This window comes from Dipodomys merriami, unplaced genomic scaffold (genome assembly GCF_024711535.1).
Source record: "Dipodomys merriami isolate MVZ:Mamm:240054 unplaced genomic scaffold, mDipMer1.0.p SCAF_19, whole genome shotgun sequence".
Taxonomy (NCBI): Eukaryota; Metazoa; Chordata; class Mammalia; order Rodentia; family Heteromyidae; genus Dipodomys; species Dipodomys merriami.
The window spans coordinates 29,016,213-29,031,880 of record NW_027203270.1 but is presented as its reverse complement, the minus strand read 5'-3'; the positions used below and the strand labels follow the sequence as shown (position 1 = coordinate 29,031,880).

At 47.9% G+C, this 15,668-nt stretch overlaps 2 protein-coding genes and 1 non-coding gene across 3 annotated transcripts; all 3 read right to left on the bottom strand.

Moving 5' to 3' along the window:
• Nucleotides 1–263: 263 nt before the first annotated feature.
• On the bottom strand, nt 264–4,030 carry Spmap1 (sperm microtubule associated protein 1). Its single transcript, XM_070026863.1, has 3 exons — nt 3,752–4,030; nt 1,369–1,468; nt 264–514 (listed from the first exon to the last, which is right to left on the bottom strand). The coding sequence occupies exons 1-3, from the start codon at nt 3,956–3,958 to the stop codon at nt 354–356; spliced, it is 468 nt and encodes a 155-aa protein (XP_069882964.1). The 5' UTR covers nt 3,959–4,030; the 3' UTR covers nt 264–353.
• A 2,784-nt stretch (nt 4,031–6,814) lies between these two features.
• Rpl23 (ribosomal protein L23) lies at nt 6,815–11,917 on the bottom strand. Its single transcript, XM_070028172.1, has 5 exons — nt 11,822–11,917; nt 11,189–11,272; nt 10,759–10,887; nt 7,056–7,169; nt 6,815–6,952 (listed from the first exon to the last, which is right to left on the bottom strand). The coding sequence occupies exons 1-5, from the start codon at nt 11,832–11,834 to the stop codon at nt 6,870–6,872; spliced, it is 423 nt and encodes a 140-aa protein (XP_069884273.1). The 5' UTR covers nt 11,835–11,917; the 3' UTR covers nt 6,815–6,869.
• LOC138831188 (small nucleolar RNA SNORA21) lies at nt 11,021–11,156 on the bottom strand. The gene has a single exon (XR_011373139.1). It is a non-coding gene; the product is annotated as a small nucleolar RNA SNORA21 (small nucleolar RNA).
• Nucleotides 11,918–15,668: the final 3,751 nt, after the last annotated feature.

The window sequence follows — 15,668 nt, the reverse complement described above, 5'->3', positions numbered from 1 at the left end:
GCTTTACTGAGAGTAAAAGTGTGGTGCATTAGTGTTAAGGATAGAATGTTGGCCTAGAATGTGCAAGGCCCTGGATTTGATCTGTGATATTGCAAGGGAAAAGTGTGATTCCTTCTTATCACACCAGCCTAGGGGAAAAGAAAGGGCCCTTGTTGGCAAGGAATAGGCCACAGAACCTTTTGTCCCTCTCCCCTCCTTTTCAGAGGTAAAGAAACCAGCCTGCCCCCTCCACCTACCTTAGGAAAGAAATAGCACACTTTAAGCACAAATAAACGCTTTTTTTTAATATAAAATAACTGACTTCATCTAAACATGTTTTAGAAATTCAGGTCAAGGGCTGTGAAGTGATGCAATCAGAAGAGAGGAAACTGAGTGACCTCTCCAAACACCGATGTGCGCTGCCGGAGGGCTGGTGTGTTCCGGCGGTAGCCAAACCTACCATTCATCCCTGTAGTAATCACCTTCAGATCAGTATTGTAGTGATCATGGCCGGTCACTTGCTGGAGGGAATGCCCTTGGGGAGAAAAGACAGAGACTGAGCCTGTAGGCAGCCTTCTCTCCTATGATAGGCTGGTGTGGAATGCCACATACAACCCGCCATTGCAGCCCAAATCTATAGTTAAATACTCACTCCTCAAGTTCCCCAGCTTCTTAATCAAAACCAAGGGCTGGTAGGCTCAGGAGACACAAGTTTCCTAGATGTTAACCCCGCCACAGGAATAGTTGCAAGATTGTGAATGATAATGTGCGGAGGCAGGAGAGGCCAGAAGCTTCTAGGCTTGGCTGAATTTGCCTGGTACCCAGGAGAGGTGAGACATTTTTACCTTCACCTCTAACCCATTTGGAGAAAATGGATGGCCGCATGCTGCAAGGGATCATGTGACTATCATGTGGCCAGAGGGTGGTGGAGGTGAGCTAACAGGAGGGTTCACTCTGCCAGAAAATTCCTCACAACCTCCCCTTGCCTGTCAAACTGAGCTTGAAAAATGAGCAAGACACAGTGTGTTCAGGGTTGCAGTGACAGAATGGAATGTGGGATTTACAGAGAACAGATAGGAATTCCAATCTCAGTTCAACCCTCCCTAACAAATCACTATCATGCAACACAGCTGGTACCCCAGCTGCAACCTGGGAAGAGGGTGAAGGCAGGAAATTCTGGACACACATTCTTCAGGTGCTCAGGAATTGAGAGTTAGAAGCAGTGTGGCACACTTGTTCATATACAAGAAGAAAAGCTAGAAGGATGTATCCCTGGCCTCTTTCTCCTGCCAAACCAGACCTTTCTGGAGCCCAGTTTCTCTAAGCTGTGGGTAAACACTATTCTTCCTCAGAGTGCGACTGTGTGAGGCTGTAAGAGGTGGCACTTGCCTGCCCCTGCCCAATTTCTCCTGTTGAGGTATCTCTGTCCTTGCCCAAAAATGTGGAAATAATCTACTATCCAGCCGTCCCTTCCAGTGCCACCATGATCCTAAGAGAAAGAAAATATAAAAGACTATCAGTCACCTTGCTCAGAGGGGCAGGGTACAAAGTATAACCAGCTATAGTAAAAACAATACACGTTATATGATTGTTATTATTGTATTAGTAATGGGGCTTAGAATTTAGCACTTATCTCTGCTGCTTAAGGCTAGTACATTACTTTATGAGCCACAGCTCCACTTCTGGCTTTTGAATGGTTAATTGGAGATTTCTCATGGAATTTCCTACCCAGGCTGGCTTCAAAATGGGATCCTCATGGGCTGTGCAAGGTGGCTTAGTGGTAGAGTGCTTGCCTTGCATGCATGAGACCCTGGGTTCGATTCCTCAGCACCACATAAGCAGAAAAAGCTGGAATTGGCACTGGGGCTCTAGTGGTAGAGTGTTAACCTTGAGCTGAAGAGCTGAGGGACAGCACCCAGGCCCAGAGTTCAGGCCCCATGACAGAAGAAGGAGAAGAAGAAGAAATGGGATCCTTAGATCTTAGTCTCCTCCTAAGGAGCTAGGATTACAGGTGCAAGCCACCAGTGCCCAGTATTATTTTCCAACTTTTTTTTTTGTCAGTCCTGAGGCTTGAACTCAGGGCCTGGGCAAGCCACTGAGCTTCTTTTGTGTAAGGCTAGCATTCTACCACTTGAGCCACAGCACCACTTCTGGCTTTTTCAGTTTATGTGGTACTGAGGAATCAAACCCAGGACTTCATGCATGCTAGGCAAGCACCCTACCACTGAGCCACACTCCCAGCCCTATTTTCAAACTTTTAAATACAGCACAACAGGGGCTCGCACCTGTAATCTTAATTCCTTAAGAGGCTGAGATCTGAGGATCACTGTTCTAAGCCAGCCAGGGCAGAAAAGTCCGGGAGACTCATTTCCAACGAGCAAAATTCTGGAAGTGGAAGTGTGGCTCAAACACTAATGTGCCAGATGTGTGTGTGTGTGTGTGTGTGTGTTGAGACGGAGTCCTACACCTAGGGCCTAGGTGCTGTTAGGCTTTTAAAAAGAGGTAGCCGAGTAAGAACAGCACCTCGCACGTGGTATTCAGGTAAGGGGTAGGTTTATTCAGTAGACCTGCTGGGACCAGGCCAGGTTGGAACTCCATGCGGCTGGCAAAAGACCTGGGAAAAAGAGCTGGGAAAGAGAGCTGGGTAAGAGAGAGAGCTGGGAAAAAGAGTTAAGAGAACTGGGAAAGAGCTGAGAAGGAAAGAGCTGAGAAAGAGTGCTTGGGGGAGAGAGAAGAGAGAGCTGGGAGAGAGAAGAGAGAGCTGGGAAAGAGAGAGAGCTGGGAAAGAGAGCTAGGAGAGAGAAGAGAGAGCTGGGAAAGAGAGAAAAGAGCTAGAAAAGAGAGCATCTGGGCCTTATCTAGGATATGGGCAGAGAAAGGTGTGGCCACATCAAATTCAGATGTGACCTCTTTCAGGTGGGCCAGTTTTCTAGGTTATGCAGGTACTATGAGGAGGGTGGTGTCTGCTCGCCATCCAGGATCGGACCTTACAGGTGCTATTTACCCTTTCTCTACATTGCCAATAAAAACACAATTACTGCAAGTAAAAATGTGGGAAAGCTTGACTAGGTGACTGGTGACTGTAGTTATAGTTACTCAGGAGGCTGCGCCAGGCTACTTGAGCCCAGGAATTTTAGGCTAGCCTGGACAAAACATGGCAATCTCCAACTCTAAGTAAATAACAAATACTTGAAAATAGTCTTGGAGGAAAAATTGGGACTATCAGCCACATTAGCCAACAGCCTCAGAATCTCTGATTGGGGCATGCTCTACAGGGGAGGAGGAGCTTCAGGAGGAACTCGCAGAGCTGGGGCTAATGAGGAAAGTGGCTGTCCCTTGAGCAAAACCCACCCCTGCCCTGCAACTCCGATGTTACAGGCCAAGAGGTGCCTACAACTGTCACTAAGACAATTCCTTTTGTCTGGCTGGCTGTGGGTTTTTTTTTAGGATTTGTAGCGGAGAGGTCACTCCCCCGGGCGAGCCTGTGACATCACAGAGTCATGAAACCCGGGCCTGGCACGAAGCTGCTTTGAGCTCTACTCCTGGCCTGGCCCAAACCTGAGATGAAACAATCCTCAGGTCGGGCCTGAAGGGGTTTCTGTATTCAGCCCCTGCCAGAGCCCTCCTCCACTTTGTGGATTTCACCCACACAGCTGCGGAGAGGGTGGGAGTCGGGGGGAGCCCTTGGTGCTGAGGGTGCTGGACACTCAGATTTGGGGAGGGTTGATAGGGAAGGCTGGAAACCCGGGGATCCGGGGAGATGCTCGCCTACCTGCTCAGTTTTCCGCAGGACAGGCGGGACCACGTGGCTCTGGAAGTAGCGGCGGGCGTGATAGTCTTGCTGCGCGTTGTAGGGCGGAATGGCAGACCACAGCTTGGGCCTGGTGAGACTGTAGCCCCGGGCGACTGTGCTCACAGCCACCCCATCCAAAATAAAGCCCTTCTCCAGTCGCAGAGGGCACTCGTACAAATTCGCCATCGCAGCCCCTGCAGCGTCGGGAAGACCTTTCCAGTGGGAAGGAGATGAAGCTCTTTTGCTCTGCGCAAAGGTTACATGGCATCAAGGAACCCTACGACACAAACCCTATTGTTCTTCACCGTTCTTCGGCTGGGTGGGGTCCGGGGGGAGGGCAGTGGGGGCAGTTGCCCGCACACGCCCATACACTTTGCTTGGACCTGGAGGCTCCAATGTGGAGACTTGAATGTGGGCAGGTTGAGCATCCTCGGCCTGGCTTCCACTTTATCCTTGAAGAGCAGGGTGGGTGTCCATTGCTCTCATGGCTTCATTAGGATCTCTCCAGTGCTAGTATCCATAATTAAACAGAAGAGTTCAGAGGACATCTACTTACACTTCCTACCTTGAGTGAATAGTTTAAATGGGGCGCAGGGGGCTCCCACTTGTATTGTGACTCAGACTGAAATCTGGAGGATGCGGGTTCCAACCCAGGTCCAGTAAAAAAGTCAGGGGGCAATTTCCAAAATAATTGGCAAAAAGCTGGGCTCAAATGGCAGGATGCCACCAGACCAGCAAGCTAATCCACTCAAGTAGGGGAGTAATCAAACCGGCACCGGTGGCCCACACCTGTAATTTTAGATACTCAGAGGCTGAGCTCTGAGGATCAAGGTTTGAAGCCAGTCTGGGCTTTATTGATGACAAAAAACAAAACAAAACAATTTCACTTAAGCTAGATCCAGGACCAAACTTCAGGACTCCTAACCACTAGTCTGTACCCTTGCTCTCTCCACTCAAACTTCTGCTCATCCTTTATCATAATTTTGTCCTTAAGGTGTTATACAGAGGAGTTACCACAGGTAATCAGTATGTGTGTCTGTATATATTTCTTCCACCCAGGCTGGCTTTAAACAGTTATCCTCAGATTTCAGCATCCTGAGTAGCTAGGATTACAGGTGTAAGCCATTGTTGCCAAGCATGAACATACTTTTTTAGATGTCACCCCTTCCTTTGCTTTTCCTGATTTCCCTCATCCTTTTTTTTTTTGTGTGTGTCAGTTTTGAGGCTTGAACTCTGGGCCTGGGCGCTACCACTTGAGCCACAGTGCCACTTCCAGCTTTTTGTTTATGTTGTGCTGAGGAATTGAAGCCAGGGCCTCCAGTGAGCACTCTTACCACAGAGCCACCTTCCCAGTCCCCCTCATTCTTTTAAAAAGGAAGCAGCTCAGTGGCAAAGCACTTGCTTGGACGTGCAATGCCTTGGGTTCAACCACTAGTACCAAAAGAGACAAGAAAAACAAAACAGCTATACTGCTAAGCGCTGAGAATGTGACTGGCTTAGTGGTAGAGTGCTTGCCTAACATGCAAAGCTGTGGGTTCAATTCCTCAGTACCACATAAACAGAAAAGCCAAAAGTGGCACTGTGGCCCAAGTGGCAGAGTACTAGCCTTGAGCTTAAAAAGAAGCATTAGGGACAGTGCTCTGGCCCTGAACCTGAATCCATGCCCCAGGACTAGCAAACAAAACAAAAACAGCTTAAAAAAAAAAAAAAGTGGGGTGGGTGGCTCAGTGGTAGAGTGCTTTCCTTGAATGCATGAGGCCTTGGGTTCAATTCCTCAGCACCACATAAGCAAAAAGAAAAAAAAAGCTGGAAGTGGCGCTGTGGCTCAAGTGGTAGAGCGCTAGCCTTGAGCTGAAGAGCTGAGGGACAGTTCCCAGGCTGAGTTCAGTCCCCATGACCGGACCCAAAAAAAAGATACCTAATCTACAATTGAGGCATAAAACATTTTTTGTCACTTTTGGGGCCTGGGCATTGTCCCTCAGCTCTTCAGCTCAAGGTTAGCATTCTGCCACTTGAGCCACAGCGCCACTTCCAGCTTTTTCTGCTCATGTGGTACTGAGGAATGGAACCCAGGGCCTCATGCATGGAAGGAAAGCACTCTACCAGAGCTACCTTCCCAGCCCCCATAAAACCAATTTTTACAGCAGAAACTAGAAATATATAAAATGAAAGTATGTAAGTTCTGTAAGCTAAAGGACCTTTTTTACTTTTACCAAAAAAAAAAAAAAGGGCTCAGAAGGTGGCTCAGTGGTAAGAGTGCTTGTCTTGCATGCATGAGGCCCTGGGTTCCATTCCTCAGCACCACATAAGCAGAAGAAAAAAGCTGGGCCGGGTGCCGGTGGCTCTCGCCTATAATCCTAGCTACTCAGGAGGCTGAGATCTGAGGATTGAGGTTCAAAGCCAGCCCGGGCAGAAGACTGTGAGACTCCTATCTCCAATAAACCCCTAGAAAACCAGAAGTGGTGCTGTAGCTCAAGTGGTAGAGCGCTCACCTTGAGCTGAAGAGCTGAGGGACAGCGCCCAGGCCCACGACCGGATCCCCCCCCCCAAAAAAAATTACTAGTCGTAGGGCTTGAACTCTGGGCCTGGGTGCTGTCAGTGAGCTCAAGGTGAGTGTTCTAGCACTTGGAGCCACAGTGCCACTTCTGGTTTTCTGGTGGTTAATTGGAGATAAGTATCGTGAACTTTCCTGCTTGGGCTCACTTTGAACCCTTATCCTTAAATCTCAGGCTCCTGAGTAGCTAGGATTACAGGGGCGAGCCACCAGCGCCCAGCATTTTTACAATTTTTTTTTTGTTTGGTTGTGGGGCCTGAACTCTGGGCCTAGGTGCTGTCCATGAGCTCTTCAGCTCAAGATGAGCACTCTGCCATTTGAGCCACAGTGCCACTTCTGGCTTTTTTTGCTTATGTGATGCTGATGAATATAACCCAGGGCCTCCTGAAGGCAAGGGGAGCACTCTACCAGCCACCTTCCCAGCTCTTTTCACAAATTTTTTACAGAAGGCAATGATTATAAGGTATGCCAAGAAAGGAGGGCAAGCATTGAGAACAAATAATTTTTAATGGGTTATTAGATTTTTACAAATGCACTGAAGGATCATGCGATGCTGCCTGCATTAGACGCAATCCTGGGCCACAAGTCTGCACATTCCTTTGCAACAGGTCCTGTGATGGCAGAACCTGCATTAACAACAGGGGGGAAAAGACAGGTTAGACTGCAGGTTCTTTGCTAAGCATCTCCCAAGCCCAGACAACCCTGCAGACAACTAAGCAATGATTTTACCTTTCATCTCCCCTTTATTGTTCACTATGACACCTGCATTATCTTCAAAATAAAGGAACACACCATCTTTTCTCCTGTATGATTTTCGTTGTCGAATTACCACTGCCGGATGTACTAATGGGGCAAAAAAACAGCAGTCATTAAACCCAATTCCCAGCGTTCCACAAAAGGAAGCAATTTTTTTTTCTTTTGGGTCTGGTTGTGGGGCCTGAACTTGGGGCCTGGGCGCTGTCCCTCAGCTCTTCAGCTCAAGGCTAGTGCTCTACCACTTGAGACACAGCACCACTTCCGGATTTTTTTCTTTTTGCTCATGTGGTGCTGAGGAATTGAACCCATGGCCTCATGCATGCAAGGCAAGCGCTCTACCACTGAGCCACCTTCCCAGCCACACCATTCACTTTTATTTCCTAATAACGGAGGAGAGAAATAGCACAAACCCTGACAACCTTTAAAGTGCCACCTTTGGGGCTGGGAAGGTGGCTCAGTGGCAGAGTGCTTGCCTCACATGCATGAGGCCTGGGTTCAACTCCTTAGCACTGCATAAACAGAAAAAGCTGCAAGTGGCACTGTGGCTCAAGTGGTAGAGTGCTTGCTTTGAGCTAAAAAGCTGAGGAACAGCCCCCAAGCCCAGAGTTAAAGCCCCACGACTGATCCCCGCCCCAAAAAACACAAATAAAGCATCACCTTTTGGCTTGCATGGCCTTTTTTTTTCTCTTTTTGGTCAATTATGAAACTCTGGGCCTGGGCACTGTCCTATGCTCCTCAGCTCAAGACTAGCATTCTTCATCTTAAGCCATAGTGCCACTTCTGGTTTTCTGGTGGTTAACTGGAATCTTAGACTTTCCTGCTGGGGCTGGCTTTGAACTTTTGGGAAGACTACTCATTTGTTAAATACTTTTTACATTTCCCTCACTTCATCTAGTAAGAGATTGCTACTGAGTAAGGAGATGTCAAGTCATGTATAGGCCTTCAACTTCCCTTATCCAGGATCATTCATCCTCCATACCTTGGCATGCTTTTTTATTCAGTCTAAATCTTGTGTGTGGGTTTTTTTTTTTTGCCAGTCCTGGGGCTTGTAGGGCCTGGTCACTGTCCCTGAACTGCCGTTGCTCAAGGCTAGAATTCTACCACTTGAGTCGCAGCACCACTTGCTGCCTTCTCTGTTTATGTGGCGCTGAGGTTGAAACCAGGGACTCACACATGCTAAGCAAGCACTCTACCACCATGCCACATTCCCAGCCCCCTTTTTTTGGGGGTCCGGTCATGGGGCCTGAACTCTGTCCCTCAGCTCTTCAGTTCAAGGCTAGCGCTCTACCACTTGAACCATAGCACCACTTCCAGCTTTTTTTTGCTTATGGGGTGCTGAGGAATCGAACCCAGGGCCTCATGCATGCAAGGCAAGCACTCTACCACTGTGCCACCTTCCCAGCCCCTTGTGTTTACCTAGAACTGCAATCCTATTTATGTCTCCTGCAGAGTTTAGATGACAGAAACATGCCACCAATCCCAGTTACTGGCTGAGGCTGGGGTCTCTTTTGAGTGGGTTGGTCGTGAACCTCAATCTTGGTAATGTTTGCCTCCCGAAGTAACTGGGGTTACCAAAGTAAGACTGAGCATGGTCATGTTTTAGTAAAGGCAAAGCTTAGTACCCACAAGGAAATACCTTAACTGTAGGGACAAGGATTTTGGTTACTTCACCTTTGAGGCCAAGTATCAGACAAATGTAATACTGAACCTCTTTTTACAAATCCTGGTATAAGGCCATCAGCCTAGAGTTTCAGTATTCCCCCCTTCATGCATGAGTAAATTTAGCAAAAACAAGGATCAGCCTGGCGCCGGTGGCTCACACCTGTAATCCTAGCTACTCAGGAGGCTGAGATCTGAGGATCGTGGTTCACAGCCAGCTCAGACAGGAAAGTCTGTGAAACTCTTATCTCCAATAAATCACTGGAAAATGGTAAGTGGCACTGTGGCTCAAGTGGTAGAGCACTCGCCTTGAGCTGAAGAGCACAGGGACAGCGCCCAAGCCCAGAGTTCAAGCCCCATGACCTACCAGAAAAAGGAAAAAAAAATCAAAGACACAAGCAAAATTGGAAATTCACAGCTAAGATGAATACTTTGGTCTGTCCCATCACGGACAGAGATCAACAGTACATCCTACTGCCATCTCATCCAAATTAAGGGCCACATGTTCTGCTCTTCCCTGACAGCTCCCCAGGCTACTGACCAGATCCAAGGAGTGTTCTGAGAAGAGGAAAAAGCCCATACAGATTCATCCTTGACCCAACATATTGATAAATAACTAATCACAATTAGAGCTACTAAGTCCGAGGGTGACATTAAATGGGAAACAAAAGATGTATTTCTAACCAAAAGGTTGAGTCCACTAGTTGTGAAGAGATCAAGCTCACACACAAGGAGCAATCCATCACATCTATAATATCTATGACAACAAAGATGTCTAGGGCTTCTCTGGAAGAGCAAGGTATCCTAAAACAGACCTAAGGTAGCACAGTGACAATGTTGAGAAACTGAATGTCTTAAGTGCCTGTCAGGCAGCAGAGGAATTGCTGAGAACTGCCTAGTGGGAAAGAAATCCTTTGGGTCATATAGTCCATGATTAAGCCATGTGCAGTTAGTTCCCTCTTCTTTTTTTTTTTTTTTTTTTTGTCGGTCGTGGGGCTTGAACTCTGGGCTTGGGAACTGTCCCTCAGCTCTTCAGCTCAAGGCGAGCACTCTACCACTTGAGCCACAGCTCCACTTCCGGTTTTCTGGTGGTTTATTGGAGATAAAAGCCAGCCCTGCCCGGGCTGGCTTTGAACCGCGATCCTCAGATCTCAGCCTCCTGAGTAGCTAGGATTACAGGCGTGAGCCACCAGCGCCTGGCTCCCTCTTAACTTCTACTACCAAGACCTTGAACCAAACTTCTGACATCTAGTCTCATCTATAATATAGTGCTGGCTTCCAAGTGTATCTCTGAAGAACATTACTTGATTCTCACTGCTCACTCTCTCTCTTTCCAGACAGTCCTGGGGCTTGAACACAGGTTCTAGGCACCATCCTTTTGCCCAAAGCTAGCCCTCTATCACTTGAGCTACAGCCCACTTCTAGCCTTTTCTGTTTATGTGGTACTGAGAAATGGAACCCAGGGCTTCATGCATGCTAGGCAAGCACCCTACCACTAAGCCACATTTCCAGCCCACCTGATGTGCTTTCTGTGCTCACTGGTGGTGTCAGCACAGTTTATCACAGCTCCTACAGGAAGACCCAGCCAGAGGCTCCATAAACTCATCCTTATATCACTTGACAATGTAACACAGTTAATTCCAGAACAGGAAACTTGGCCAATAGTGGCAAACTAACTCTGATTTCACCTGTTTTTTATTGTGTCACCTATTAAAAGCATATATTCACTTAGTGCTACCTTATGTATTTAGACAGGCAATTAGTAATTAAGTAGAGAACTTCACACGGTGTGGTCCACAAGTGTCTCATGAACTGAGCTGTAAAGTGTCAGGTTAAATACTCAGCTTGCAGGAAAAAATGGAGGAAAGGGGCGATGAGCACTCAGAAATGATAGCAATATAAATTCAGGTCTAGTTTCTTAAAAGAAAAGCAAGCACTTGTAAACTGCAAAAAGAATATTTCCCATTTTCCAGTAAGTGGAGAACCTGAGACCCAAGAATTTCTCATGTCTACTCACCCTTCTTCCTTAGCTCTGGTTTGCCTTTCTTGACTGTAGCCATCACCATGTCACCCACACCAGCAGCAGGAAGTCTGTTCAGTCGTCCCTTGATCCCCTTCACAGAGATGATATACAGGTTTTTGGCTCCTATAAGATGTGAAAAAGCACCAGTTTTGCTGTATTGGATTCCAAGTCCTAGACCAACTTCAGCTTTGTTTTGCACGCATAAAGCTAAAACAAAAACCTTTTGTTTCCCAAGCAGCTAAGTCTCCACGGGGAAGTTTGTCACACCACCGATTGAAGCAAAACAACACAACACGCTGCCACTTCACCCAAAAGCGGTGTTTTTACTCTGCCCCTTCTTGACGGCTCAATAGGTCACTAGCAGAAGGCCCATTGAGTGCTTTTAAAAGGGGGAGGGAGGGTGGCAGGGATCTGCCAGACTCACCGGTGTTGTCGGCACAGTTTATCACAGCTCCTACGGGAAGACCCAGCGAAATCCGAAACTTCGCACCAGAAGAACCACCACGTCCTGCGGGTAGGAAAACGGGATGTGATCATTTGCCTACACTTATCTTGGTTCTCCCCCCACACTTTTAGGATACAAATCCATCGGACATGCTCAAAAAGACTAACACCCTCCTCGCGTATCATCCGGTTCTTTCAGAAGATAGTCGTTCCTGAACTACCGTCCCCATGTCGGGATTAAAGGGGGACTGGATAACCTCATCCCTCTTGCCAACAAGCAGTTAGCTTCTTGGCAAGGCGAAAGACCACACAGACTCCACAAACTGGATCCAAACCAGCCCAGCTGCCACCCCACTATTATAGTACTAAGAAAGAAGACAGCTCACCCGGTTCAGCTTAAAATCAGGCCCCGATCCTACCATCTTAACGTTCCTGCTCCACCCCTCCCCCCGCCACTTTCGGGACCCTTCCAGTGTTCTTGCTGTGCTCATGTCCTCCCTCTCAGGCCCAGAAGAGAGAAAGAAGCCCCTGGCGCCCAGAGCCGCAGCTCCCTAAGAGGCCCGAAGCCACAGCGCTTCAGATGGCGGAGGATTCTCTCGTGCAACAGTCTCACCTCGCTTGGACATCTTGGACGCCGGAAAAGGGGAGAAAGGAAGTAGGTACAAAGGATACTGGGATATGAAGGTAATGTCCCGCCCCCATTCGTCACGTGACCCAGAGCTAGTTAAACCCGCGTCTTTCCTCTAGCGCAGCCTTATTACGCAGTCAGTCCTGGACGTCGTCTAGAGCTGTCGCTGCTACGAGTATCGCGAGAGGTTGAGGTTTGCGGAAGCACACGAGGCTCTCGGCGTCTCCTTACGGACGTGGCGGGGCGTCCGGCTGTGGTAGTGCAACGTTTTCATTCCAGCTACTCTAGAGATAGAGGTTGGCATTCCGCGGCCAGCGGGGGCAGACAGCCAGACCTCCCGCCTCACCTAACAAGCCGTGTGTGCTACCGTGCAGAGGTAGGAAGGTCGCGTTCGCAGGCCGGCCTAGGCTAAATTTAACGCCAGACCTTCCCTGAAAAATAGCTAAAGCTGAGCCGGGCGCCGGTGGGTAAGATTACCCCTGTAATCCTGCCTGCTCGGAAATGGAGAGCTGAGGATGGCAGTTCGAAGCCAGCCCGGCAAAAAAAAAAAAAAAAACCGTGAGACTCTTTACCTCCAATTAAGCACCAAAAAACTCAGAAGTGGTTCAAGTGGTAGTCAGGCCTGCCCTGAGTTCAAGCCCAGAAACAGCGGCGAGAAACAACAACAAAAAGTTTTGTTAGCGAAATGAGTCCCTTTCCATAGCTTCGTCCACAGTTTAGCATGCTCCCTTCCTAGGCAGCATTAAGCCCATGGAGTAAAGGCAGTAAACAGTCAGCCTCCAACCCCCTTTACCTTGAGATGGCACTTCTCTGGGGCAGCTACCATGACATAAGGCAACAAGAGACCTTTAGAGTGACCTTCAGGTCTGGGCAGTTGCAGGACCCTTATCTACTATTTGAAGAGCAGCCATAAATCCTAGTCTGACATGGAGCCAGGGTTTCCACCTCCTAGCCCCTCCTAGCCCCTCCTAAACCTCCTGGATTATATAGGTCAACCTATATAGACAATAGCCGGTGCTTCTCACTTCTTTGTGAGAAGGGGTCTTGCCGGCCCCTTTTCCCTGCAATAAACCTTTCTTTGTTTTCTGAACCTAGATGTCTGTGTGGTTCTCTGGCAAAGTGTATTAATCTTAATTTGCTATCAAGTTTTATGTAGGGATTTCCTATAGAAAATAGGGTATAGGGTGGAGTTTTAAGTGGGTTCTAAATGGTCTCATTAGAATGAAGTACAATTGAGAAAGCACTACATTCAATGTGTGATTGGTACACACACACACACACCCACTTCCAACACACACACCCAATTTCATTCTTCCACTGAAGCCTGCATTCATGTACATATTCAACACTTCATATCAGAGTCTGTCCAGGGCACATATTAGATTGTGTTTGGGAGCAGAGTAAAATAGATAAACATTGTGCCCCTGGAGTTTATTTTCTGTCTAGAGGGAGGTATTCAAGGCAAGGGAGGTATTCAAGGCAAACAATAGGCACATTTTAAAACATTGTTAAGGAATGAGGAGACATTGCAGCTCAAAATCAAATAGGGGAGTCATGCTTCTCCATCAAGCATGGCAAGGGCAGCAGTTCCGTAAATAAACTTCTTTCTGAATAGCGCATGGTGGTCTCTTCATCGGCTACCTAATGAAACCTATTTAATATACCTTACATATGGTGCCGTGACTCAGATGGGGTTTTTGAGTCGGAAATGTTAGAATTTCCTAACCACCCCTTTTCTGTGAACTGAACTGCCTTGACACACCATGCGAGACTTTTCACCAATACCATTGCTGGCCTTCACATCCAAGTCTACACCACTTATCTACTCTGGTGAGTGGAACTACTCTCTATGGTTCTCTGTTGCTCAGTCTCTGTCCAGATGTGGCACCATGCCAGAAAGCTCCTACGGCCTTTAGCCAAAAGGCTAGTCACCTCCAAAGATGAGGATGCTTGGTTTTGGGGGCTTGACCATTTTTCTCTGGGGGAAGTCGGGACGCCGCTTCTCCCTGGTCATCTCTCCTTCACTCACCAGACTGACTCTCCTACACATTTAATGGGGTGCTGCGAGTCACGCCCAACCAAGGGGTTTCACCCTTTGAGATGGCTCCTGCGCTCCCTGGAAAGCCAGAACGCCTAATTTTTATGCCAGTCTCAGATGTAGATAGTTTTTGCCACTGCAATGGTAAATGGTCAGAAGTCTGTTTACTTTCAGGCTCTCTTTGCTCTCTCTCTGCCAATCATGTCTAACTTTCCCTATCTCTTCCTTTCTCTTTTCTACAACAGTTTGGCTTGTACCCTGAAGAGTGCAACGCAGGCTGGGTCCCAGGGACCCCCCTCTAGGTTCCCTCTCAAAGGCTAGCCATTCTAGGTTTGAAAATTGTGAGTTTCCATTTGTTTAGGTTTTCTTTGTGTTTTTTCAGAAATTCGCCATCTTGAGTTCGCCATCTGGCCACATGGTAGGTTAAGGATTAGGTCTCATCTGACTCTTAACCTTCTACCAAGCTTACTACTCCACCTATTTCTGCAGCCTCCCTCGTGAGGAAGTACCACTTGCAGCCTCCCTAGTGAGGTACACCCAGTCCTTTGTGGCCTCCCTGCGAGGGCCCCCCTCTAGGGCCTTTCCTGCACGGCCCCCCCCTCCTGCAGGACCCCTACTCTGCCTTTGTAGTGGGGGTGGAACCTGAAGCTTCATGTGTGATAGAACCCTCACTGTCAAAATCTTTACTCTTGGGGCTGGGAAGGTGGCTCAGTGGTAGAGTGCTTGCCTTGCATGCATGAGGCCCTGGGTTCGATTCCTCAGCACCACATAAGCAGAAAAAGCTGGAAGTGGTGCTTTGGCTCAAGTGGTAGGGTGCTAGCCTTGAGCTGAAGAGCTGAGGGACAGTGCCCAGGCCCAGAGTTCAGGCCCCATGACCAACAACAACAACAAAAAAAACTTTAATCTTTCTGGCATTGACCACGTGGCTAAAGCGCCATCTTGGCATCGTGGGAGTTCAGCTGCTATTTCGTGCCAACTCAATTTCATACGGACCTCAACTTGATTCTGTGTGTGCACGCCTATACATGTATGTCTGTATCTGTGTAAACTTGTTAGCTGGCATTGTAATCAAGTTATTTGGCTTAAATTATTTGATATTCCTGAAGTTTGTTCAGTTTGGGTATATAGTTCAGTGCTAGCCAGTCTACATGCAGTCCAGATCCAGTCCATCTCTTCCAACCTGGAAGACAGGCCTCACTCCTACCTAGACCATCCTGACTAACTCCACCATGGTAAAATAAACTGGAGTGTTGCTTGGCTCCATCACATGCAGCTGATTTCCTAGTGAAAAATTGCTTTGGATTTGTAAAAGCTAAGGCTCTTTCTGTAGCTTTGGTTAACTTAAGCACTATTAGGTTTACCAGAAAGAAATCAATACTATATCTGCTAAAATTCTCATCATATCTAACAAGTTTTGTCATTTCAGAATATTTGTTGGTCAAGTCTTTTTTTTTGGGGGGGGGAGGGACCAGTCGTGGGGCCTGAACTCTGGGCCTGGGCGCTGTCCCTCAGCTCTTCAGCTCAAGGCTAGCGCTCTACCACTTGAGCCACAGCGCCTCTTCCAGCTTTTTTCTTTTTGCTTATGTGGTACTGAGGAATCGAACCCAGGGCCTCATTCATGCATGCAAGGCAAGCGCTGTACCACTGAGCCACCTTCCCAGCCCCTCAATTTTTTTTTTTTTTTTTTTGGTTGGTCATGGGGTTGAACTCAGAGCCTGTGTGCTGTCTCTGAGCTCTTTAGCTCAAGGTGAGCACTCTACCACTTGAGCCATAGCGCCACTTGCAGCTTTCTGG

Bases quoted from the DNA above. Each gene is read 5' to 3' on its own strand.
- Spmap1 (XM_070026863.1), bottom strand. From the start codon at position 3,958: ATGGCGAATTTGTACGAGTGCCCTCTGCGACTGGAGAAGGGCTTTATT. The intron at 1,469-3,751 runs GTAGGCGAGCAT...TCTTTCTCTTAG, and splicing joins TCCTGCGGAAAACTGAGCAG to GATCATGGTGGCACTGGAAG. The intron at 515-1,368 runs GCAAGTGCCACC...TTTCTCCCCAAG, and splicing joins GAGAAATTGGGCAGGGGCAG to GGCATTCCCTCCAGCAAGTG.
- Rpl23 (XM_070028172.1), bottom strand. The intron at 10,888-11,188 runs GTGAGTCTGGCA...CACATCTTATAG, and splicing joins AAACTGTGCCGACAACACCG to GAGCCAAAAACCTGTATATC. The intron at 7,170-10,758 runs GTGAGTAGACAT...TTGCCCCATTAG, and splicing joins ACCAGAGCTAAGGAAGAAGG to TACATCCGGCAGTGGTAATT.